Source organism: Myotis yumanensis, unplaced genomic scaffold (genome assembly GCF_028538775.1).
Source record: "Myotis yumanensis isolate MYYU_CA2020_CCGP unplaced genomic scaffold, mMyoYum1.0.hap1 SCAF_22, whole genome shotgun sequence".
In the NCBI taxonomy this organism is placed as follows: Eukaryota; Metazoa; Chordata; class Mammalia; order Chiroptera; family Vespertilionidae; genus Myotis; species Myotis yumanensis.
In genome coordinates this window covers 9709143-9734284 of record NW_027223773.1, presented here as the reverse complement: position 1 = coordinate 9734284, position 25142 = coordinate 9709143, and the positions used below count along the sequence as shown (strand labels likewise).

Sequence of the window (25142 nt, the reverse complement as noted above, 5' to 3'; positions counted from 1 at the left end):
ACTTTTGACATTCCTATCAAAAACAGGTGTTGCTTTGAACAGTCTCCTAGGGCAACCAGGTCATCAAGGCTTTTAAACAGAGCATCGAGCTTGGAGGCTACATCAACTGTCTTCCACAGTTCCCCCTACTGAGCATCGCCCCGTGTTTGGTGTGGGTGGGGGAGAGCGCACGCGGGGACCGCGTGGATCCAAGTCATAATTTCAACAGATGAACTTTGCTGTTATGCAAATGTCCTTTGTTTTGTGCTCTGGTGAGCAAGCTACTGTACCGATGCTTTTGGCAGGAGTACAAGCCCGGAGCCATGGAAGCATGTGTGTATTTACACAAAAGAGGCTCTGCAGCTACACAACTCCCTCCTGTTTGGTTACACTAATTTCCCTTGAATGAAGTTTGTCTGCCAGCCAAGACAATGGCAGTTAGCCCGTCCTCTGGAGCGTTCCCGGGAGGACGAGGCGAATAACGAAATGCTTTCTAGATCGCCCAGTAATGCCCTATTTTAATTCCGTTCCCCATGATTTTGATTCTTTGATCATTAAGAAAATATATCAGAGTTTGGGTCATTGGGACTTCAGTTAATATGCTAATCCAGGCCTCTGAGCTTCCCCAGCCCCCCTCATTCTCTGCTCTATTTAAATCTGACGTGGTGGTTAGGCTAAGCATCCCATCGTGGTATTCAAAGCATTTCAGGTGCGTGAGGGCCAACGCAAGCATCGCCATGAGGTAATTAAGGGGACACAGGGAGAAATGAAACACGGACATCGCATTCAAGAGCCTTTGGGCCAAGGGCCAAAGCCCAGTTTCTCCAGAGCGTGCGGAAAACCACCAATGTGTGCGTTTTGTCAGTAGGTGGCTCTGTTCATCACAGAGTCCATCCAGGGCCAATGCCTACGTCTGCAGACAGAACACCCAGTATCTTACCTCGGCTGCCCCGGGTCCGAGCACGCGCACCGTGGGGGGCTGCACCCCGGCGGGCCTGGAGGGCCTGGTGGTCACCTCCGCCCAGGCGCTGCTGTTGGTGCCTCCCCGCAGAGTGCTCATCAGGACCCGGTATTCGTACTTCGTCCACGGGCTGAGGGAGGCAGTCTTGTCCATGTACCGAGTGGAGTGGTTTCCCGGGAGAGTCACCAAGGCAGTGACTTCTTCCTTCCCCTGGACCCTCCTCTCGATGGTGACGTTCTCCACCAAGCCGTTGGGGTGGGCGGGGGGTTGCCATGAGAGGATCACAGATGTCGGGGTATCGGAGAACAACTCGGGGCTTGGGATGCCTTCCGGCGCGTCTGGGGGTGTCCAGACAGCCTGGGACAGGGGGGAGAGGGAACAGCCCCGTGCGGTGCAGGCTTCCACCTGGAAGGCATAGGCGGTGTGTGGGCGCAGCCGGGTCACTGTGCGGCTGGTGGCATCGCCAGGAGCGCTCAGGAAGAGCTGGCCGCGCCGGTACAGGTTATAGTGCGTGAGGACCCCGTTGGGCTTTACAGGGTGCTGCCACGTGACCAGCATCGCTCTCGGGTCCACAGCCAGGAGGATCGGAGGGTCCACAGGTCCGGGTCCTATAGGGTTGAATGAAACCCAAAAAGTGATACCGCCTGGAAACGCCCCCCGTCTCCTGAGAACAAAGCTACGAGGAGCACTAACGCTCCCACAAGGTCACGGAATGGGACACGGGGGAAAGCCAAGGAGTAAAGACAGGGACCGGGATGGCGTTGCTCACAAACGTGCAAGAGGGACTTGCTGAGTAGCACTGAGCTAGACCGTCGTTTTCCTTTCTAAAATGGCTTTATCCAAATCGTGTCTTTTTCTTAAAGTTCATGCTAAGAAAGAGCCCGAGGACTTTTTTGGAAATCAAGGCATTAGAAGAGAAATAGACACGAGGGCGGTTGTAACCCAAGTTCTAGCTTCTGCCACGTTTTTTGTCTCAAGAGCCCCAGTCACTAATTATAATCGATAGCACTATCCTAACAAACCCGCAGATTACAGCCCAGTCACCCCCTCCCCTTACCCCCACCCCACACCATTCACTCCATATTCCACGTTACGCCCAGCTCTGTTTATCATTCCCGGCCGTGTTTGGCAATTTATCTACTCCCTGTTAATATTACAGGTGATTTTTTACTCCGGCTGTGACAGAAGCTGCCGATGGAGCTCTTTCACCTACTGATAAATAAACAATGCACAGATCTGACCTTTGGGGGAACAGGTTTTACGCTCGCTCCACTCAGCATTCTAACTGATTCAATTATCAGAAAGGTTCGGGAGGCCCCGTGAATACTGAAGAAGGCCCGCCATATGCCCGCGAGGTGCCGCGGAACGCCAAGTACCCTGCAGCCTCCAGAGAAATTCCCTAATTGTAAATAATTTCGCCGCGCGCCACCATCAAGTCACCTTGAATGCAAGCCCCTCAGCCCGCGGAGGCAAAGTGTTATTTAAGCTTTACTGGGCTGCGTTAAATTCTGCCATGTGAAGGGCTGTTAAGTTTTTCAATTGAAATTTCATTTAAAATGCAGGTGCTTTTTATTATACGGAGGCTTTACTGCTCTCTAGGTACAAGCAAGAACACGGTGCAATAACACAAATCTGCTCAATCACTGATCAGTAACAGCTGTAATTCCGGAACATTTAGCATTCTTATAAACCACGGCCCGAAATCTATCAGTTGCTACAGCAGATCAAGAATATACCCTCTTCTCCTTTTCCTGCCCACAGCGATGTTGACATTTATGAGATTTTTTTTCTGTGAACATTAGATTTTTTTTTTAAAAAAATATCTTTATAAAAAGTATACTTGGATTTAGTAATTGTTCCAAACAGCATTGATTACATGAGTGTGTGAGCACAGGTGCGATTCAGTGTTACACTCAAGGTTTGTTTTAAATGTAACAGCTGCTTCACAAAACCAGTGACTAAGGTCATGCAAGCCCAGTGTCATGCAACGTGGTCCATGTATTTGTCACCAACTGGACTGATGGTCGGATCGAAATCGCTATTTGAGAGGAAAGATGTTGCCGAGCACTAACCCTGACATCAAGTCATTGCTGACGATTTGGTAATGCATCCCATCGGGAGAGAAAAACCCCCACACGTCCAGGCATCTTGGTAGGGATCCCATTTGGCATTTTAGACTGAGACTAGCTTTCATGTTAAAGCTTTCTTAAAACCACGGTGACATTTCTCACGTTTGCCCTCCGGTATACAGTAGAAGTGGTCATTATTATGTCAAAATAGGAATTCCTTTCTTATCCGTACGTGTCATCCAAACTTGGCTATTTCCCAACAAAAAATCAGCGTGAATCTTGTAAGGTGTCAGTGTTGTTTTGAGAAACTAAATCCTCTGAGATTGGGGTTCATAAAATCAACGCTGGATTCAAGGCTTTCATATCTAACTCCATGCCACCCTTCTCCCTTTAAAAAAAAAAAAAAGAGCAACATACAGTTACAACTCAGAATGTTTTGTATTAGGGCTTCACCAGGGTTTTGCATAATTATTTCTCACATGTGCCCTCTCAAACTGGGGACTTTTTCAAGGGGAACAAACAACAAGGATGCGGTTTGATGTGTTTTGATGGAAATACGCTTTTCATTTCTCCCGGATAAGACGCTATGTTATGAGTGAAACAGCCATGATAATGAGATGAACTTGTACTTCAGGCCCCCACGGAACACAGGCTTTCCCTCAAGATGATCTCTTATCTTGGGAAAGAAGATGCTCCATGTCAATTTCATGATTTCGCCCCCTTTAAAAGCCAGCGCATTTTATTAGCTCTCCGCAAGGAGTCGGTTCCCTGCTCCTGTCGCAAGAAGGGGCCTTAAACTTGTGTGACTCAGGAGAGGAATCCGAAAGCAGCTTAATTAGCTCCTCTGGCCAGGCAAGTGTTAAAACCCGACTCCTGGCACGGGTTCAAGGGTGTGCTTTAAAAGGATAGGCCGAATCGTCTTATTCTATATACAAATCAACCGGCATGCTACTGCGTGGTGGAAAGGGTCAGCACAATTATGTAAAACATGAGTAATAACTATAATTGGGGCAGTTTGCTAATACAATAAAAAGCTCTGAACACGGGCAAAGTTATGCTCACGGCGGTAGCTATCACTTTCTAAAGGAAGAATTCATGGGTGAAATGACATGAAAAAGATGGTTATAAAATTTTAATGGAATGATAAAAGGCAAAAGTCAGCCTCTCAGCTGAATTCTTAAAATCCCAATATATCACCATCCGCCGCTTAACTGTAAAATCAATGTGGGGTGTAACATGTTGTCAATGCAGCTGTCACTGGAAAGTATGACAGCCACACAGCTCAGCCGGCCAGGGACGGAAATACACCCACACGGCCGCACCCGGGGCACGACTGTTGGGAGAACTCCCTCCCGGAGCCGGGAACGGGGCATTCTCTGTCCAGATCCAGACTCGGAGTACAGGCCATTTCATTATTACAGCATCAATAACAGAAAGTAGTTTCATTTTGGCAAATGAAATTGTCTTTTATGGGAAACGATTTTGCTCCACGGCTTCAGAAGTTCAACCCCAGTCTTAGACAAAGCTGTTAACGAAGGGGTCTGCTTATTTTCACACTCAGGTGTGCATGTTGGGAAGGGTGTGTGTGCGCACACGCGCACGTGTGTAATTGTGTGTATGAATGAACGGGTGGGCCCACTCACACCTTTTGTGTGTGTCTAACTTTCCGTGGTTTTCACCTCTTCTAGACTCGCTTGCTATTAGTCACCTGCAACTGCTCAGTTTCCCTGTTAGGTCCTCATTGTTGGCCTGAAGCAACTTTTTACCATTTTCATTAAAAATTCACTCAGTTTCAAAGCCCTTTTTCAGTAATATCAACTCCACAAATAAATATTCCCAGAATTTCCCAATGAATTAAAAATCAAGGTGGCAAATATATGGATGCATAATTACACAGAGCAATATGTTATATGCTAATTGTTAATGTGGCCTTTGGATATTCACTACTGATATGCTAGCAGAAGTGGAGAGTGATGGAGTCCTTCATCCCTTTAATCATGAAATCTATCAATTTATTATTTATACCCCAACTACCTGCCCACAGGATTTCTGACAGCTCATCATAAAAGACTTAAATGTAATAGGACCAATAAAATAAAGATAAAGAAATATTAATCTGATGATGATGAAAAGGGTTCAACAGCTTATCCCAAAACAAACAGGAAGAACGGGCACCATGATTTTGCACCAAAATGAACATGCAGCTCCTTGGCAACTGATGAAATAAGAAAAGGCTGGTAACACAGGCGTCATCTATATATATAAAAGCCCAAGCAACTGTTATGACAAGTCGACCAAATGACTGGTCGACCAGTCACTATGACATGCACTGACCACCAGGGGGCAGATGCTCAACGCAGGAGCTTCCCCCTGGTGGTCAGTGCATTCCCACAGCCAACCTCCCACAGCCAGCCAACCTCCTGTGGTCCCTCCCCCTGGCTGGTTGGCCCTGATTGTTCACTGGGCCTCTAGTTGATTAATAAAAGGAACTGCTGAAGACAAGTATGAGTGAAAATGGAAAAGATATTACTTGGTCATCTGAGAGTAGGAGAACCAATATTGGGAAACTATTTTTCTCCATTTCTCCTGAGATCAGGACCAGAGAGTATACATTAGTAAGAATGCCTTTTCTTCCAGAATTGGAGCATATAGTTCAGTAAATAGCTTTGGACCCATCCTTGAAGGTTTGGGACAGAAAATTAAGTATGCTGATGGGAGAATTCAGGAAGGCAGGAGTGCAGTCTGCAAAGAACGAGAGGTTCCACATTGGGAAGAGCAGGGTGCCTTATAGGCCCTGAAGGCCAGGCAGATAGACTTTTCCATTAACCAATCCATCCTTTCAAAGCATTTGTCCGCAAAGACATATGTACCCCTATGCTCACTGCAGCATTATTCACGGTGGCCAAGACATGGAAACAACCAAAGTGTCCCCTGATAGATGACTGGATAAAGTTCTGGTACCTAGATACTATGTAATAGTACTCAGGCATAAGAAAAGACAAATACTCTCAGCAATAAAGATTTAAAATAAAATAAAGAGAAAAGATAAACTAAATATTATGTGATGTTTGTAAAATTAGGTAAAAGATATGGGGAAAATTAGGTGTCCCCATATGGGACACCTTGAATGGTCCTTGAGACTATTATGCTAAGCGAAATAAGTCAGCCAGAAAAAGCTAAGAACCACATGATTTCACTTATATGTGGGACATAAAACTGAAATTCACAGACAGCAGTATGGTGGTTACCAAAGGGAAGGGGAGTAGGGTTAGTAAAGGGTAAAGGGGGTCAAATATATGGTGATGGAAGATGATTTGACTTTGGGTGGTGGACACACAAGGTAATATACAGATCATGTATCATAGAGATGGACACTTGAAACCTGCATAATCTTATTAACCAATGTCTCACCAATAGGTTTAATTAAAAATTCCTCAGATCACCTGGCTGAGGGGGCTCAGTGGTGAGCATTGACCTATGAACCAGGAGGTCACAGTTCCATTCCAGGTCAGGGCACATGCCCGGGTTGCGGGCTCAATCCCCAGTGTGGGGCGTGCAAGAGACAGCCAATCGATGATTCTCTCTCATCATTGATGTTTCTATCTCTCTCTCCCTCTCCCTTCCTCTCTGAAATCAATAAAAATATATTTTAAAAAATTCCTCACGGCCCTTTTCTCTGTCCACGAGAATTTCCCTTTGCACCCACGCATTTGCTTGGGTGGCTAGTGCTCATTTCCTGCCCTGATGAACTTCCTGCCTGTAGACAGAGATCATGCTCCCTTTTTAGTAAGCATCGCCACCAAGGTAATTCACAGTCACCCCTTCTTGATGGGCATAGAAATGATGAGTGCCAGAGAACGGAGACCATTTCTTCCCTTTTCCAGTGTGGCATTCCATGGGAATCACCTCTGCAGTAGGTTGAATAATTATGTTCAGGTCATCTCTTTATTCAATTGTTTTAACAATTATTTCTTTAAAACTCTATTTCAAGTGTGAGCTCTCTAGACCATAAATCTGTAGAGCTTGTGACCAGGCTGTCCGCTTCCCCGGAGTGTATGTAAGTCCCCCTGAAGGGGAGTAGGTGTGCTGAGTGGTGCATTAATGCCTCCTGGGCCTTAGGCAGTGTTTACTGTGCTGTGCTGATAATTTGCTAAATGGTACCCTCAAGACCAGAAGGACTTGGGATGTGCCTTTGTAAAGGACCTAACTTGCTCCCAGGGAGAAATGGACGAAATAGTACATATTATTGTTCATAACTGATGTTCGTAAAATTAGGTAAGCTTTGAGGGATGAAAATAGTTCTGATTCTATCTCATCTGATGTCACCTCCTCACTACAATACTGTAATTAAGGTTACTGTAGAAATAAATATTCTATTGAATAAACAACTGGTACTGTTTCAAACACTATGCCTTTGGACTAATATCTCTTCTTGAGAAAGTCACTCCAGTCCTCACTGGACATAGAGCTGGAATGGCAATTGGCCAACAGAACAACATCTTCTAAGAAGCCCCAGATTAAAAGAATTGACAAGATTAACCCTAAAAATATCAATGCTCAAAGATCCAGTGTCCTCATTCACTCTGTGTAGCTTGCATTAATTTACAACTTCTCTACACAAAATTATGCTTCCACTGGTATGCTTTTATAGAGGTAGTTTGTATAAAACTAAATATTATGTCCATGAGTTTATTTCCTATATAACCTAGTAAAAACATATAAATGCAAACATAGCTCTTCCATGAAAAACTACAAACTTTCTGGGTTGACTAAGGCAACCCCAATCTATTGTCATATTAGATGCAGAATCACTGTGAGTAGATTCTACTTCTCTGTTCAGAAGGCTGTCTGTCAAGTGCAAATAGAAGTACAAGGAAACCTACTTCCAGGGGAAGGTATCATGGTGCTCTGAGCATCCTCATACCATCAGGCCCATAGTTCAGGTCTTCTGCCTGCAGGAACCCCTCCAGAGCAGAGAGCCCTGCAACATTTGTTCACAGAGGACAAGCTGACAAGCTTTCTTTTGCAGGGCACCTCAAGGTACCCTGAAGGATGGAATGGGGCCACGTCTGTACGCCCAGCCCTCCAACCCTCCAGGCACACATTTTCCTTCTTTCTGGAACATTTAACCACCCTTGCCCTACAGAAGACTATTGTCACTAGATGTCCAAAGAATACAGGAGGACTATTTATGAGTTTAGGAAAAACTAAAGACATTCAAGACTCCCCCGTGTAGAGGACATTTGGCTGCGTATCGTACAGAACACTTACTGTCCTCCGTCGTCATGAACAGAATCCAAGGGCTGAGCGCACTGCCAAATCCATTGGAGGCAACCACCCGGAACGTGTACTCCGTGTGCGGCTGGAGGTCCCTCACTTCATGGCTTAACGATGCCGAAGGACTGGAAAATAACCTATAGGGACACATGTTAGAGAGTTTCAGACACTCAAAGAAATAAACAGGTAAGGTCAACATGCAGTTAAGCATTGCACTTTTCCATCCTCACATGCTACCTCTTTGAAAATGAATAGCCATTTGGCTAAGGGTTCATAATATTGCATTCACGTGAGCTGTATATGACAGTAGCACTCAGTCAATTCTAGCTTATTAAGCATGTTTGCCACATGGAACTTGTAGGATATGTATTATAATTTTGTAGCCACAGTTCACCAGACAGGACTTGGGGGTTCAAGTGCATGTTTGCTTTATGTAATAGATGTGCTGATGAAAAATGAAGTGTGAAGAAACCTTCTTGTAAAATCTTATTTTCACATGAAAAGTAGGTATTTTTACAAAGCAAATCATTATCCCCTAGGGCAGTGATGGTGAACCTATGACACGCGAACTCATTTTTTTTGGTTGATTTTTCTTTGTTAAATGGCATTTAAATATATGAAATAAACATAAAAATATAAGTCTTTGTTTTACTATGGTTGCAAATATCAAAAATTTCTATATGTGACACGGCACCAGAGTTAAGTTAGGGTTTTTCAAAATGCTGACATGCTGAGCTCAAAAGGTTCACCATCACTGCTCTAGGGTGTTGCTTGTTGTTTTGTTTGTTTGAACTTTTAAAAGGTGGCCTGTCTGGCTTGCGTGGCTCAGTACTTGAGTGTCAACCCATGAACCAAGAGGTCACCGATATGATTTCACGTCAGGGCACATGCCCGGGTTGCAGGCTCAATCCCCAGTAGAGGGCATGCAGGAGGCAGCTGATCAATGATGTTTCTCTCTCTTCAATGTTTCTATCTCTCTATCCCTCTCTTCCCCTCTCTCTAAAAATCAATTAAAAATAAAAACAAAAGGTGGTTTTTATTTGTTACAAATAAGAACGGACCTATGCTCAAACACCTGAAATTCATCTAAGGCTATTAACCAACGTTGCCCCAGTAAATTTCATTTTACAAATGGGAACGAAGATGAAGCTATGGCTACACCACACCCCAGTGCCCGCTGGGAGGATGGAAGGGGCAGAATGCTCACTCTAGCAATGCAAGGGAGGAGGGGCCTGGCCTCATCTGGAGCTGGTAGCGGGCTGAGCCGGGGGCGTTGTTCCGAGCTGGTGTAGACCAGGCAACCTGAAGACTGGTCGGAGCGGCGGCCTCAAGCCTGGGAGGCAGCACGCCATCTGGAGCTGTGGGGACACACGGATGAATTAGAGCAGAGAAAACCGCGGTGAACATATGCTGGACGGACCGGAATGCCCCGTATCCTGGAAAAACTGTGGCTCGGGATCCACAGCCGTGTTAACCATGGCCCATTTAGTTTAACATCTTCGTCCCTGAGCTGCTGTAGGTCCCTATTGTTCACTTCAGCACAATCGCATTGGGATTTCACTCCCAGAAGCCAGCCCCCGAGCACACGGCAAGGCAGACGAATGCGCAGCACATTCCCACCTGGACTTCTGTTTGTCTAATTGAAAACACCGAGGGAATCGAGTGCAGCAAATGCTGAAGCGCCTTTTCAATGTAACTTTTGCTCAATCATCAAGCAATCGACCAGGGAAGGAGTCCAGGGTTTTATTTCTCCCATGTCGCCCGTTCGCCGCTTTAATCACAGTGCTCATGAGCACACGGGCTTGTCATTTTCGTGTTGAGGGAGGTTTATTGTAACTGTGTTTTCCTACAATGATAAATACACAGGAATGGCTGCAATGAGCCCTCTCTAGCCTTGATTCTCACCCATGAAAATGTAAAAGTGAAACCGCTATGTGCCTGGGTTTTACACAGTCCGCCGCCCCTTCTCACCGGGACTCCGTCCTTATTCCAAAATGCTGCAAGGTGGGGCATGCGTGTTGCTTTTCCCAGGCGGGTGGGATCTCTGGTAAGTCTTCCCTGAATTCAGTGTACCTGCTTGATACAATCTACCGGGGAAACCTATTCAAACAGTTCTGGAAGGCCTAACAGGAAAGAGTAGAACTAAAGCCTATTCTACTTACAAAGCTGACACAATGACTCTGGTTATTAAATTATTTCCCCAACAGGTATAGCTTGAAGGAACCTATCATATCAAAGCCTGTTCTAAAGCCCGTCAGGCACTCAGAAGCAAACTACACAAACTTCTGTGGCTTTAGCAAAATCACCTAATGACTCTGAGGTATGTTTCTCATCTTTAAAATGGGGACAGATTTATTTTTCCTTTGCAGGATTGCCATGAAGATCGGAGATAATGTAAATAAAGCACCTAGTTACGTTGCCTCTGATCTGGCGGTTTTAAATTTATTAGTCATGATTATTCCTATTGTTATTTTATTAGACTAATTTGAACTTCCCTTAGAGTGCTACAATGTAATTTTTAGAAATATTCTTACTGTAATATAAGCTCCTTATGGTCCAAGATGAGTAGGGGCTACTGGTGAAGGAGAAGAGATCAAAACAATAAAAACAACTATCAGGGTTCATTTTCAACTTCTTTTATAACATTCATCTCTGTGGTGTGAGTGTTATGTGCTCTCCAACTCGGGAGAACCTGCCTGTGAACTGAGAGGTTAATGAATGACCAAAGATGAAAAGGGAAGAATTAGATTACACGTCCCATCAATTCGTTGTCAGGGTTTTGAGTTCATCAATGATTTGCTAATTTATTCAATAACCAGGTATTGAGCCTCTCCTCTGTATGAAGCAGCGATCTCTTGTGTGGAGGGGGAACAGCACTGGGTGAAGGAGACGTGGCCCCTGACCCCACGGGGCGTCCCTGGGAACGGAGGCAGCAGGCCATGCGCACACAGATGCACGAGGTCACACCGCACTGTGACATGTGCCCGGGAGGAAAGCAGAGCAGAGCAAAGGGAGGGAAAGTGGAAAGAAGTGCGATTTTCCTTATTTTACAACAGTTCGAGTTGTATAGGGAAGCCATGGGAAGAACTTGTCATTGGGTGACATTTGAGCAGAGACCTCAATGACAATAGGAAGGTGGCCGGGAGAATAAAAATCAGAACAAAAATCAGCTTTGGCACATTATCAACATGAGACATTTGAATAATAAATATGCCCACCAAAATAATCTCTTTGAGTGTTAAAAACTACATCACCGTGCTATCAGAAAATAGAGAAATGTCCAGAAGGAGACCCCATCATAAAAACAATAATAATAATCATACAATATCTTGAGTTCTCTTCTGAGTGATAACAAAAAAAAAAAAAGTACTCCATTCAATTGGTCACACTCTGGTTATATAACATTGCAAAATATTTCCAAACAGAGTGATCATCCTCAATTATTTACGTAGCACTCTTCATTCTGCATGCTTTCGGTAACTCTGAATCCTGGAAACCTTCCTTTCCCCTTTGGTTAACCCCTTTTATCCAAACCTATTCCTCAGAGGCCCCTTAGCCCCGAAGCAATAACTGGGAGCCGGCCATAATTCCATCCCTGGTTCCGGAGCAGGAGAGCCGCGTATCTATCAGCTTGATATATGGCCTCCAAGATGCCATGTTGCTCAAAACACTTCTCTCAAGTTTAATATGACCCTCCCGGGGCAGGCACTCCACAGACAACCTCCTGAATCAACACATCTTGCCCAGTAAATACTCATTCTACACGGCGACTGGAAAAAACAGCCACCCCGACCTATAAATTCAAAGGAAGGGTGTTCTTCATAAAATTTCAAATTTAACCTTTTTTTTTTTTTGGAAGGCAAAATGAATACAAAGCTTTAAGTAATAAATTAAATCACAGATTGGACTAGTCTAGCTGGTATAATCTTTTTTTGTGTGGTATAATCTTTTGAATGCATGCTTTTATTAAACTTATAAATGTAGGATTTTATTCAACTTTTAGATAAATGTATACTTGTGGATCCTTCCCTATCCAAACAATGGTAATAAAACCACAACCCTTCCCCCCAAAAAAAACAAACAAAGAGAAGGCCCCAAACCTTTGCTCCATACAGACATACAGAACTCTGGGGGAAGCTCTATGAAGCAAAAAAAATAGACTTTTTTTTTCATGTGACCAGTGGCTTACTAAGGTTGTAGTGGCTGGAAGAGTAAAGTTTTGGGGACAAAATAAGTTCAGTGGGATTCTCATAGCACCAACTTCTTACCACTGTGGTGTATGTTTTGTGTATATGTGTGTGCATTTCAACCCACTGGAATAAAATATTGCCTTAAGATACCAAAGAACTCCATCATAGTTTGTATTCAATGTAAACCTATAATAAAAGACACTGAATGCCATTCTGCACAAGGCTCTTTGCTGTGGGTGGAAAAGGGCAGGGCAGATAGAAAAGGGATGGGCCGATCTACTTGACATTTAATAGAGATAAGACGTGACTCAAATAACTCTAACGCCAAATGTGTACACAGCATAAAAAAGGTGAGTGCTGCCCAGCTGGCGTGGCTCAGTGGTTGAGCGTCAACCCATGAACCAGGAGGTCATGGTTCCATTCCTGGTCAGGGCACATGCCCGGGTTACAGTCTCGATTCCCAATGTGGGGCATGCAGGCGGCAGCCAATCAATGATTCTCTCTCATCATTGGTGTTCTTTCTCTCTCCCTTCCCCTCTCTGAAATCAATATATATATATTACACACACACACACACACACACACACACACACACAGATACAGTGAGTGCTACAAGGGTTTCAGGAATCAGGACTCAGATGTGCATGTACTCTGGACCCCGCCTTTCAGAGGAGCAGCCTTGAAGAGGCCCTGCCACGGGGACACAGTTCATCTGGGGCGATCAGGTCCTCAGCCTAATTCCAGGGCCTGGGACACGTGTCCACCTGTGTGTGCTCATTCCGAGCAGCCCTGAAGCTTCCCGCTGGCTTCGCTTGGAATCTGACCCCAGCACAGCCCTAGCTACTCGCACCTCAGAGATGCTTGGCTGGCATCCTCGTTCAGGTCTCCCTGCTCACATCACACGGGAGAAGCCATGACCTCTTATCTGTACCCATCCTGCCTGGATGGCCTGGCATGTGCTCAAATCCCTCCGATCACACATTTTCCTCTTGTTTTCTGAAACAGCGACATATGAGCGAGGATTTTAAATTCCAGTTTCCAGAATGGAACATTAGAGTTCAGACACACATATTGAGTCGTTGAGTCATAAACAAATTGAAAACAGAAGGCCAGACTCCATTTCCAGTCACTAAACCATATGTCATTAAAAAAGAAATTAATTATGAGGAATATGCAGATGTGCTAACAAATGGACAGTCAACCTTGAGCACAAGGATGTACAAATAGAGCAGCATTAAATCGTGACAAGTAGGCTAAAACAGATTTCGTGTTCACAAAACAATCTCTCGCCATAGCTAATCCTTGGAACCTGTATGCTGTGGGCCAGGTTCCTTAACATAAATATTCCTAATTCTCAGAATCACACTACAGAATTGCAGTGTCAATTCTTTGTAATACAGATAACGAATCTGAGGCTCAGAGAGGTGACGTGTTTTATCTCAAATCACAAAACTGGGCTGCTGGCAGAGTGGGAATTTAAACTGGGATTGATGAAATTCAGAGACAGTGGCCCTAGTTCTATACCAGAACAGCATGCTATGAGAGGTGATTTATAATAGAAAACAAACATTAAATATATTAAATAAATGTAAAAGCAAATCACTGATACCATGAAATACATTAGTTGTAGTTAAGGCTGGACTTATTTTCTGTCCAAGTCCTATTCCTAAATAGTACTTTCTTAGTCTTATTTCTTCGTCAAAGCAGGGTCTCTGTCTCCTTGTAGAGTGTAGACTAAGAATATTCACTTAATAAAGAGGCTTCTGTTGGATACAGCACGATATTGTTTTCGGTATTATAAATAATACTAAGGATCCTGAGTATCCTAATCAATGCATCTTTGGTGTGCTTTCTAGAATCATGGGGTCAATAGGAATGAATGTTGCTGCCATTTCAGATATAATTTGACAAAGTGCGTTCCCGAAAGTTGCATTTACTTATACTCCCATTGGTACGGTATGAATGATCCATTTCTCAGTATCCCCATCAAAATGAGCCTTTGTCTACATGCATTTATGTAGCTATATACATATAATAGATAATAATGTAACTATATGTCATTAGAAATAGTACTATATAATTATGTTATATAACATAATATGACAAGCATATATAATCTAAATACATACCATAAAATCTAATGAGGCAGCCATTAAGATACACACTCTGTTAGCAAATTAAAAGTATCCTATATAATAAAAGCCTAATATGCTAAGTATCCGGTCATCCATTCAACCAATCAAAGCGTAATACTAGTATGCCAATGATTTGTTAAGGCCGCTCAACCGCTTGCTATGATATGCACTGACCAGGGGGCAGATGCTCCAACCAGTAGGTTAGCTTGCTGCTGGGGTTCGGTTGATCGGGACTGAGCAAGATGGGCCAGACACACCCTTGAGCCCTTCCACGGTCCCCCCTGCCCTGACTGGCCAACCTCCCGCATCCCTCCCAGGCCCTGATCATGTACTGGTGGGGTCCCTCAGCCTGGCCTGTGCCCTCTCACAATCCGGGACCCCTTGGGGGATGTCATAAAACCGGTTTCAGCCCAATCCCACAGGCCAGGCCGAGGGACCCCATTGGTGCATGAATTCGTGCACTGGGCCTCTAGTTTCTAATAAAAGGGCTTGAGAGTGATGACGGAGGAGATAGAGGCAACAGGCTTTATGGACTCAAGCTAAAGAAAAGATGAGATTTCTTCAAGGTTGTCACCACTTACAGGGGTATTTAGGAGAGAAGTTCTGCTTAGGAAGGGTGTGCTTAAAATGATAATTGTTAAAAAAAAAAAACACCCATTTTTTTGTTATTCAATTCAGTGACGAAATAAAATGTTCTTGAAAAAAACCTGTATCTTGGGTCTGTCACTGATTCCTTTTGGGTCCACATTTCTGAGGAAAACCCAAATTTCACCAATGTCGGACTGGTGTGAGGCTACGTCAATCAAAATTGGTGCAAATATCTGTCAAATGTCCTCTGAAACCCAACTGGCAGATCTCACCTGGCTCTAGTGATTGTTCTTCATGGGATGAAAAATGGTCACGTGTTCACTAAGAAAGCCCTAATTAGAACAGAAAAGCAGCCGGGGTGTCCCCAGCTACGGTGTATAATAGGAGGTCTATAGCAGGAGGTGTCAGAGGTGGGCCAAGGGCACTGGCATTGAGAGACGCCACGGAATACGAATTGCTCTTGACCACCTTGAGAAATGGAAGATCCCACTGCACATTAGCATCCACGTGACCAAGGCAGCATCTCTCCACCTCCACCTCCCTTTGTGGTTTAAGATGAAAGAGTTGCTTACAATTGCTCTGCAGGACAGTTTCAGTGACTTTGTTAAGCTGGAAACATCAGACAGACTGACATCGCCCCCTGTTAATTTCCAAAAAGCTCTGAGCTGCGAATGTGCAGCTCCTGGTGCTCAGAGAACAATGGGAATTTTGAATTTCATCAGGTACATTAGTTGTTTAACTAGAACACCGAACTGTCACTTTGTCAGACTAATTAGAGGCTCTGAGGTTGGTGGTCAGAACGCCTAGAAGAATTTTTTTTTTGGGTTAAGCCTCAAACCACCAATCAAATTTCATTCTTTTTCCTTACAGATTTCCTCGATTTAGACACTCCATTTAAGCCTTAGCTCTTGACATTTGAATTCCTCTTAGTATTCCTAAGAGAATTTCTTATTATTCCTATTATTTTGAATACCATCATATTCATCCAAATGAGTTTCTAGGCAGCACAGATTAAATTCCTTTTTCCTTTAGAATCTGATTACTTGAGGCCTTTGTGGAAGAATGTATCTTCAATTGGAAAAATAATTTAAAAAATACACAACCAAAATATTAGTGGATTAAGTCTACGCCGTTTTCAGTTAAAATATTGTTCATTCGCTTCATTTAAAATAACTCTCTGAAGAATTTCACCTTTGTAAAATTAAAAATAGATATGCGTGGCAAGGTTAATACATGATTTTAAAATGAGTAAATTCAAGACAGGTCAAAGCCACTCTCTTTGGCGAGAGTGCACTAAGTCTTCCCTCGCGGAATGTGTCTAACAAGAACAATAGTTTTTTTAAAAAGTAGTTAAGACGATAAACTACTGTATTTGAGAATTGGACTCCTTCTTATGATGGCACTGCACTTACTATTCTGGAATAGAATCAAGAGCCGAGCAATAAAGGGATCTGTGAACAACTGACAAAACTTCAGAGGGGATTGGTTATAAAAGTCACCTTAGCAGTGGGACTGGATCTAATCTTCAAGTTGATTCATTACTCAACTAATAATAAAGAGATGGAGCCCTAAAACACGCAGATTATATATGGGGCATTCCTTACCTCAACACGCCATTAATTTCACATTCTCTATTAGAGAGAATAAAACAGTAGTCATTAGCACAATCGAAGATGCTGAATGACTGCTAAGAACTGATTTCAGCTCAGGAGTAGTAGAGTTAGAATCAGAAGTTGAGAATTTTAAAAAATGATGCTCGTTTGACCAAATAATGAATAACTATGCAACTGAGTTTCTGTGAAGAAAATGTGTAATCGGAATATTTGTTTATAGTAATTTGGCCTCACAATTATGATCCAGAGTACAGCATTGGTATCAGAAAGTATGCAAGATTAATACCAAGGAATTGTGTTAGTTTTAGGTTGATGAACCTGGGGGAATTCAGAAGCAGGAAACAAATGTGTTAATATTAATACCCCTTCTACAATTTATATGCAGCACAAATTAGAATGCCTACTTTTGAAAAATAGCATGGAAATTGAAACATAGCTTTGCTTGGGTCATCCCCAATTTCTAAGAATCTTCAATTGATTTCAGAAATGATTATTGGTATATTGCATAGAATCTTCCTTCACCTTAAAAGTTTAATTCAGATGCTCTCAATGCTTAAGGAACCGGTGGCTGTTAAAAAGTGGGGGGATAATTTGTTGCTACCCAATTTTCTCACATCTAGTGGAAGGATATGATTTGGAACGTCGTACACAATGACTATGCATCCAGCAATGCGTTCTACTCTTTGCATGCATGTATCAGGCTTAACTCTCTGTGTCAACCTTATAAGGCAGTTCATCTTTCTTGCCCTACCCCCCAAATGAGGCAAAGTCTGATTGTGTAACTTGGTAATTTGTTCAAGGTCACAGCGCTAATAGGAGGAGAAATTAAACTCCTCCTACGAAGCTATATGAAGCCGATCTGATTTTAGAAAAATCACTAGAATTTCACTGGCTTATGTGTGAGCCTGACTGTGTATGTATGTGTAGGAGTGACAGATAAACAGAAGACATAGAGAATATGGCACATTCATGCATATCATTTTTATCCTGAATACTATTTTTTTCCCCTCAAGCAACTTCTAATCTCATAGTGTGTCAGGAAGAATTTGAAAATATTATTTCTTTTCCTGAGAAAGGGAGGATTGACAAAAATGGTAGTAGAAGTTAACTTCAGATTATCAAGAAGGTTTCGCTGCTCATAAAGCTTGGCTATGTGAGAAAGATCCAGGTCTAATCCTTTCTGAGAAATTGTCTCAATATATTTAAATCTTACAGGTTTCCACGTGGCCAGCTTCCACTCACTAGAGTTCTGTGATAAGACTGTGTTTGGCCTTACCACCATCAGGCACAGTAACAGAAATTCCTCTATGTTTTAGTAAAACCTATTTCTCTCTGTCTCTCTCTCTTTTTAATCCCAAACTCTAATTTACTTGTTGTTCCCTTAGGTACAAAGTACACAGTTCATAATTCATTTGATATGAAATGTCAGTTTAGATTCCTGCCTGTCTTTGATAAATGAGAAAAAGCATGTACATTTCAATTTCCGCGATGCCAGAGCGACCAGGAACAACCCCCTGTGGTGCTTCTCAAAGACGTTTGTGTTAAATTAAACATCAAGCTTCGGAAACGGTGGGAAGGGGTTTCCAGGACAGAGAGTACAAATACAGGAGACAGGGAGACAGCGGATGTGTTGCCTACCAGGCGAGTGAGAGCCCCCAAACAGCAGCTGTGATCCCCAATTAGTCCTCACTTATAATTTAACACACCGCCACCAGCCTGCTGTTTCCTTACATTTTGCTTTAGAGGTAGTTGTTAGAATCCTGGAGGAGAAGAAAAATTCAGATGCGTGGGGGTTGGTTTAAGTTTCGGCCTAAATTGTGATGGTAGAGGTATAAGTTGCGCTCATTACATGTCATGCTTTCCATTCTTTAAACAAACCGTCAAGCCTCTACTGATGTATCAGCCGACCTCAGTGCAGGCCCATTCCATATCCCTCACCCACCCCGCTGAGGATGGGTATGTGATGATGAAATCCCTTTTCAGATGGGCAAACGGGGGCTGGAGAGGAGGTGCTTTCCGGGGGTCATGCAATCACAAATGACAATGAACGGCAACGCCTCAGGTGGTGGTCAAGTTAGAATTCAGAGTCTGAAAGAGACTCGGTAGATTTTACACTTTGAATGCATGGGTCTTGTATCGAATGGAGGACAGCTCTCTAGGTCATTGGCGACAAGTTTTGGACACCTGATGGTTCAAGCAAGCAGTACTCTCAAGACTGTATCCTGACACAACTGCAGTGTCGGGCAACATCTTCAGACCCTCTTGACGAGTGAGACCGAGACATCTGTGTCGCCTTTGCTGAGAGAGGATGTGAGTGGTCAGTGGACGAGGCTTCAAATAAACGTTGTGCGCAGTGGCTCAGAAACCGGCTTCCGAAGCCAGTCGCCAGGCTGGAATGTGGTTTCTGCCACTGACTGCTGCATGAACTAACCAGCTAGCGGCACACCAACCTCTTTCCCTCTGCTCCCTCTGTGTAAAGAGCGATAACAACAGCACTTTCCGCACAGAGTCTGTGCCGATTAAATGAGTTAGTGTATCCTCAACAGTCCCCGAGCCTCGGCCGTGCTAGCTGTATAATCGCTGCCTCAAAGAGATGACAGGCAGACCTCGTCTGATTGTGTTTCACAGATATTGTGTTTTTTACAAACCGAAGGCAAGACCCTCCACCAGGGAAAAATAGGATGACTCACTTTATTGCGACATCCAGTCTATTGTGGTGGTCTGGAGCCCGACCCGCAATAAAACGTGGGGCGCCTGTACTGTTACCAAAGAAAAATTTGCATGATCTTAATTGTTCTCCAGGCAATGGAACACTGTCAGCCCACTCTGTGGAGCTGCATTTGTAAATTCCTAGAGAGAAAAATCTTAAGTATGAGGTCAAATAGCCAGCAAACCGTGGGATCCAGAATAGAGATACAACTCACTTGAAGAGACACATTTCAAATCAAGTGCAGCCACAAGACGCTCATTACAGAAACTCCCAGAGGAAGGAGACTCGGGTCTTAGTTACGTGGAGTCCCTCATGACAGATGCTCCAGGAATCGAAGGGCAGGGGAAATTTAGCGACAGCGTCTGCATAGCAGGCTGGCCAGTGTTCCTCGGCGCACAAAACATCAGGCCTGTTGCTTTCTGGTGCCACAGGCAGGACCCGCCACCTGCAACTGGTGAGCCAGGGTGTCACCTGCTGCCCATCCAGGGAGACTGTGAGGACCTGCTGGCTTCTCTTACGTTGGCAAGGACTCTGTCCCTGGATCGGGAGCTTCTAGATTCAAAGACAAGAGGCGTGCGGGGTCCAGTCTCACCTGCTTTCCCTCAGTAATCCCTCATCTCAACTCTAAGTGGGACACAGAGTCATAGACAGGATCAACGATCATTTTTCTCTGAAGGTATTTAGCCCAGTTGGGTGTGGCTCAGTGGTTGAGCGTCACTGGTTTGATTCCTGGTCAGGGCATATGCTTGGGTTGTGGACTTGATCCCCAGTATAGGGCATGCAGTAGGCAGCTGATCAATGATTCTCTCTCATCATTGGTGTTTCTCTCTCTCTCTCTTTCTCCCTCTCCTTTCCTCTCTGAAATCAATTTAAAAATAAATAAAGATGACCTAGTTGAGTGCTTTTTAAACTTGGGTACACCTAATAAATTACAGGTCACTTGGCCCCGCCCTCTGGTTCAGTAGATTGAGGATGGAACTCCAGAATAATTTTACAAGCATGCACGTGCACGCGCGCGCGCGCACGCACACACACACACACACACACACACACAAACACACACAGTTGAACAATCTACTGTTCTTTATTAAGTTTTCTAGGTCTTTAGAACCTTAGACTCTGGGTGATCCATACCTCTTTAGAGAGGTATAAGAATTTCCTCCAAGTTCCTAATGAAAAGAGTTTAAAAATAGGGACTTTAAGTACCCAAGATGTATTAAGAATTTATCTCACTTTCATAAAACTTTATACAGACAGGAAAATGCTCACAGAAATTTCTGCAAGTCTGGCATCGAGTCTGTCTAGGATAATAAAGGACAAAGAAAAGAATAAGATTTTATTTTTAAAAAATAAAGCAAAAATTTCTTTAGGGCACCGGAAGAATTCAAATAAAACTTCAAGTTGCTTTCAAACTGCCGAGCCAGTCAGACAGACATGCTTTTTTTTTTAAACCTTAAAGTTATAGATAAACCTTTATTCTAAGATAAAAAAAGAGAAAGGGGGACTGTTCTTATTCTCTTTAAAAATAGGATTTTTAAAATATCAATGGAATGTAAAGGAATAATACTCTGCAGCCCTCTCCCCTGATAAAGTTGAAATAATGTGATTTTGAAAAAAAAATATTGGGGAGGTCTCCCTCTCCTGCCCCAGGCTACACTAGAGATGGTGGTTAACTATGTGTGTGTGTGTGTGGCGGGGGTGGGAGGGGGGTAGGGGGTTCTATTTCTATAGAAACCACAGGAGAGGATGCAAATGTGGGAAGCTCACAGCCCTTTGCTGGAGGCTTGTTGCATTCCTGGTAAGCACACTTCAAAGTTCCCTCCATCTTCTCAGAAGTCACTTCCTCTCTAAAGTGTTGTTTTTATAAGTGGGAAGTTCATTGTCAAGACAGTGAAGAAATTATAAAATAGAAATTTATCTGTCTTTGGCTCACGTCGTATAATTTTTACACACACACATACACACACACACACAGCCGGGTAAATTATCAATTCTAAAAAAGTAAAGGCAAGATTTTTCTTAAAAGGCTCTGAGCGCATGTTCAAGACAGTTATACACACTTTGGTTCTATTCTTATAACATACTTGGGGAGAAAGGCACAGGTTACGCTAAATGGCCTGGTGTGTGTTTTCAAAAGTACATTCGGTTATTAAGGATTGAAAAGGGTTTATTCATGGAATTCATCTACCTTCCTACTTCAAGCAGGTTGATTATTCCAGGGGGAAAATAACACATTTGGGAGACATTCACAGAAGTAAAACATTATGCACAACTGTCCTACAGATGCATAGGAACTGGATGCAATATAAATTGTGGAGCATTTAATACACCGAAGGCGAAGGCAAACCATCTGTTTATGTGCTGGAACGTTTCAAGGAATCCTATTCCTCACAGTCCTGTGTCTTAATTGTGGCTTTTACATTACACAAGGCAGTTAAGCTCCCCTTCCCTTCTACACTCTGAGTACGGGACACCATCTCAGCCTATGGTGTGCCTATTTCAATCTCTAACCTACAGCTTGATTTTTATCATTTCCATTCCTTTGCATTATTTTCATTTTTAAGATATCCCTCGGCCACCTGTGCATGGTGACGCAACTTATATCTTCCAAATAAATCAAAGTGGCTTCCCAGCAGCTGACAAGCGGAAAACACGGTGGCGGGAGCTATACTTCTCTGGTTTCGAGAACTCTTAATTTCATAAAAAAAGTAGCACCTTGACATTTTAAAAGGCATAGAAATAATGCATAGCTCTCAGTGACTGAGGAAAGTATGCGATAAAATGGAGTTTGCATTTGTAATTCTCATGTTGTTGTGTTTTGGTTTTTTTGTCTTTAGGTCTGTCTATCCCTGCTTTTTGAACTTCTGATTGCTCCTAACTCTTAGGGATCCTGCTGTAAAATGGTGCTGTTCTCCCTATGGTTGGTCCATGAGCTACCACAGTTCCCTCCTCTTAAGTCTGAGAATGGGCTTATGCTCCGTACATGGGCCCGACTGAGTAGATCATTGGTCACTAGGGACTGAACTTGATCTCAAGTTCCTTTCCCCTCCCAGAGGTCACAGAGGCGAGATTAAATTTCTATCCTTCTCATCATCTAGTTGGTTCCACTGAGACCAGGACCCCTGGTTAACCTAAAAGCCAGGCTAGCTCTCATCACTTAGAAAATCCAAGGAGCTCTGTGTCAGAAACGGGGATGAGGATCACAGATGGATTTATTATTATAAATCACAATGTCACAAGAGGCCAAAAAAGAGTCTCAGAACAAAATAGAACAAAGAAAATAGTAAGCTCCAAATGTTGATCAAGACAGCTCAGCACATCACATGCACTCTACTACTTAATCTTGGATCACTAGGAATTTCATCAAACCGATTTTATGGAGGAACAAAATGAGGTTCACATATATTTGTGCATTTGCCATAATCACTCAGCCAGTGAGGGAAAGCAGTGGGACCAAACTAGGTTTGTAGAATCCCCAAGTCTACGCATTTACAATGTGCCTAAGTATTAATTCCAAATGGACTTCACTCTTCTTAAATTCTTGCGGAATCACCAGACTGCTTTCCATAGTGGTTGTACCAGTCCACCATATGACCCAGCAACCCCTCTCCTGGGTATAGACCCAAAAAACTCGAAATCATGTATTTGCAAAGATATATGCACCCCTATGTTCACTGCAGCATTATTCTCGATGGCCAAGACATGGAAACAACCAAAGTGCCCCTCGATAGAGGACTGGGTAAAGAAGATGTGGTGCATATACAGAATGGAATACTACTCAGCCATGAGAAAGGATGAAATAGCGCCATTGGCAACAACATGGATGGGCCTCAAGAACATTATGCAGCCGAAACCGGTTTGGCTCAGTGGATAGAGCGTCGGCCTGCGGACTGAAGGGTCACAAGTTCGATTCCGGTCAAGGGCATGTACCTGGGTTGCGGGCACATCCCCAGTGGGAGATGTGCAGGAGGCAGCTGATTGATGTTTCTAACTCTCTATCTCTCTCCCTTCCTCTCTGTAAAAAATCAATAAAATATATTTTAAAAAAAAGAACATTATGCGAAGTGAAGTAAGTCAGACAGAACAAGTTAAGAAACATATGATTTCACTCATATGTGGGATATAAGACTGAAACTCATGAACACAAGCAGCAGAGTGGTGGTTGCCAGGGGGAAGGGGGTGAAGGGGGGAAGGGGATCCTAATATAAAGCGTCAGGAGAAGTTCTGACTTTGGGTGGTGGGCACACGGTGCAACATACAGATCTTGTAACATAGAAGCACACACCTGAAACATATATGTTCATGTTGACCAATGTCATCCAAATAAATTTAACAAATAAAATAAAAACAACAACAACAAATGAACTTTACTACTTTTCATGGGTGTTTTAGCTGGCAAGGGAGGTCAAGGAGAGACGAACTAAAGCAAATTCCAAGACAAACCACTCACAACCTTTTGCCTCCCCCCGTTTTGTAGCTTCTAATACCACGTGCTTATAAAAGAAACATTCCCGAAGCTTAGTATTTTCATGAAGTTTATAGATTTTAATAATTCTCCTCCATTTGAAGCTATAAGTGCAAAATTATTTACTGTCACAGAAAACTGGATGAAGTTCACCAACTAAGGTGGCTCTGAGTTGCGGTCCATTACTACAGAGCAGGTGGGAAAAAGACACAGAGGATCTAAGTATTCCTCTTGGAAAAACAGAAAACTTTCATAAAAAATCTGTTTCCCACTCATCAGTATGGAATTTGTCACTAATCATTTTAAACTATGCCCTTTTATGCTTCTTCTGTCTCTCTTAGCTCTCTGAGTAGTTCTTTGATGTAACAAAGACAGTTTCAGACAACATTTCAGTTCATCGGGAAAAAAAAAAGGTTTAAGTCTGGAGGCAACACGCAGTGTATTTAAAATTTATACACTCGATAATGCCTTTGCTCTGAACTTGAAGATCCTGCAAAACTTGGAAGCCTCCTTGCCTTCCTCCCCTAAGCTTATTTGCTCTACCTTTGCTTATTATCATGCAACGGGGGCTTTAACTGGTGGCTCCATCGTTTAACTACATGCGGAGTCATGGCTGACGCTTTCTGATCAATCCCCAATCCATACAGGTTTGACTGATAAAAGAGCCAATTAGATTTAAGCAAATTAAGGGACATCACCAATGTCAACCACTTATTAAACCGAATGCTGAATTCCATGCATGCAAAACACTAATGCACCGAGAGCCCCCATTAAGAGTTGAAATCCTAACCCCATTAGTAACTTCGGACCTTGAGGGGGTAAAGGTCACAGGAAAGTTTCATATTTATGGATTAACATTTGGATTCCGTTTTTATTTTTTTTTAAATTCTTTTCCTAGAACTCTTGAACCCGCGCCATAATGCTATCCAAGAGCTCAGTTTCAGTATATTCTTCATTTTTAAGAGGATCTTAGTGCTAACTAGGAACATTATATTATTACAAACAACCTAAAAATATAGCTATTGTAGAAATACCAAAACCTGAATACACAGACATGGGGAAAGAAAACAGCTCCTCCAGCGCCCCAAAACATATTTCAAATGAATTTTTAAAAATAAACAATGTGTGCTATTTGTGATGTGCCACTATATGTGT

General features: G+C 43.1%; 1 protein-coding gene across 1 annotated transcript in view; it reads right to left on the bottom strand.

Annotated features, from left to right (window-relative positions):
- USH2A (usherin) overlaps positions 1-25142 on the bottom strand; it is a 398687-nt gene that overhangs the window by 129694 nt on the left and 243851 nt on the right. Inside the window, 3 exon segments of the mRNA XM_070401429.1 lie at positions 920-1548; positions 8281-8423; positions 9494-9644. Of these exon segments, the coding sequence (XP_070257530.1) occupies positions 920-1548; positions 8281-8423; positions 9494-9644 (923 nt within the window).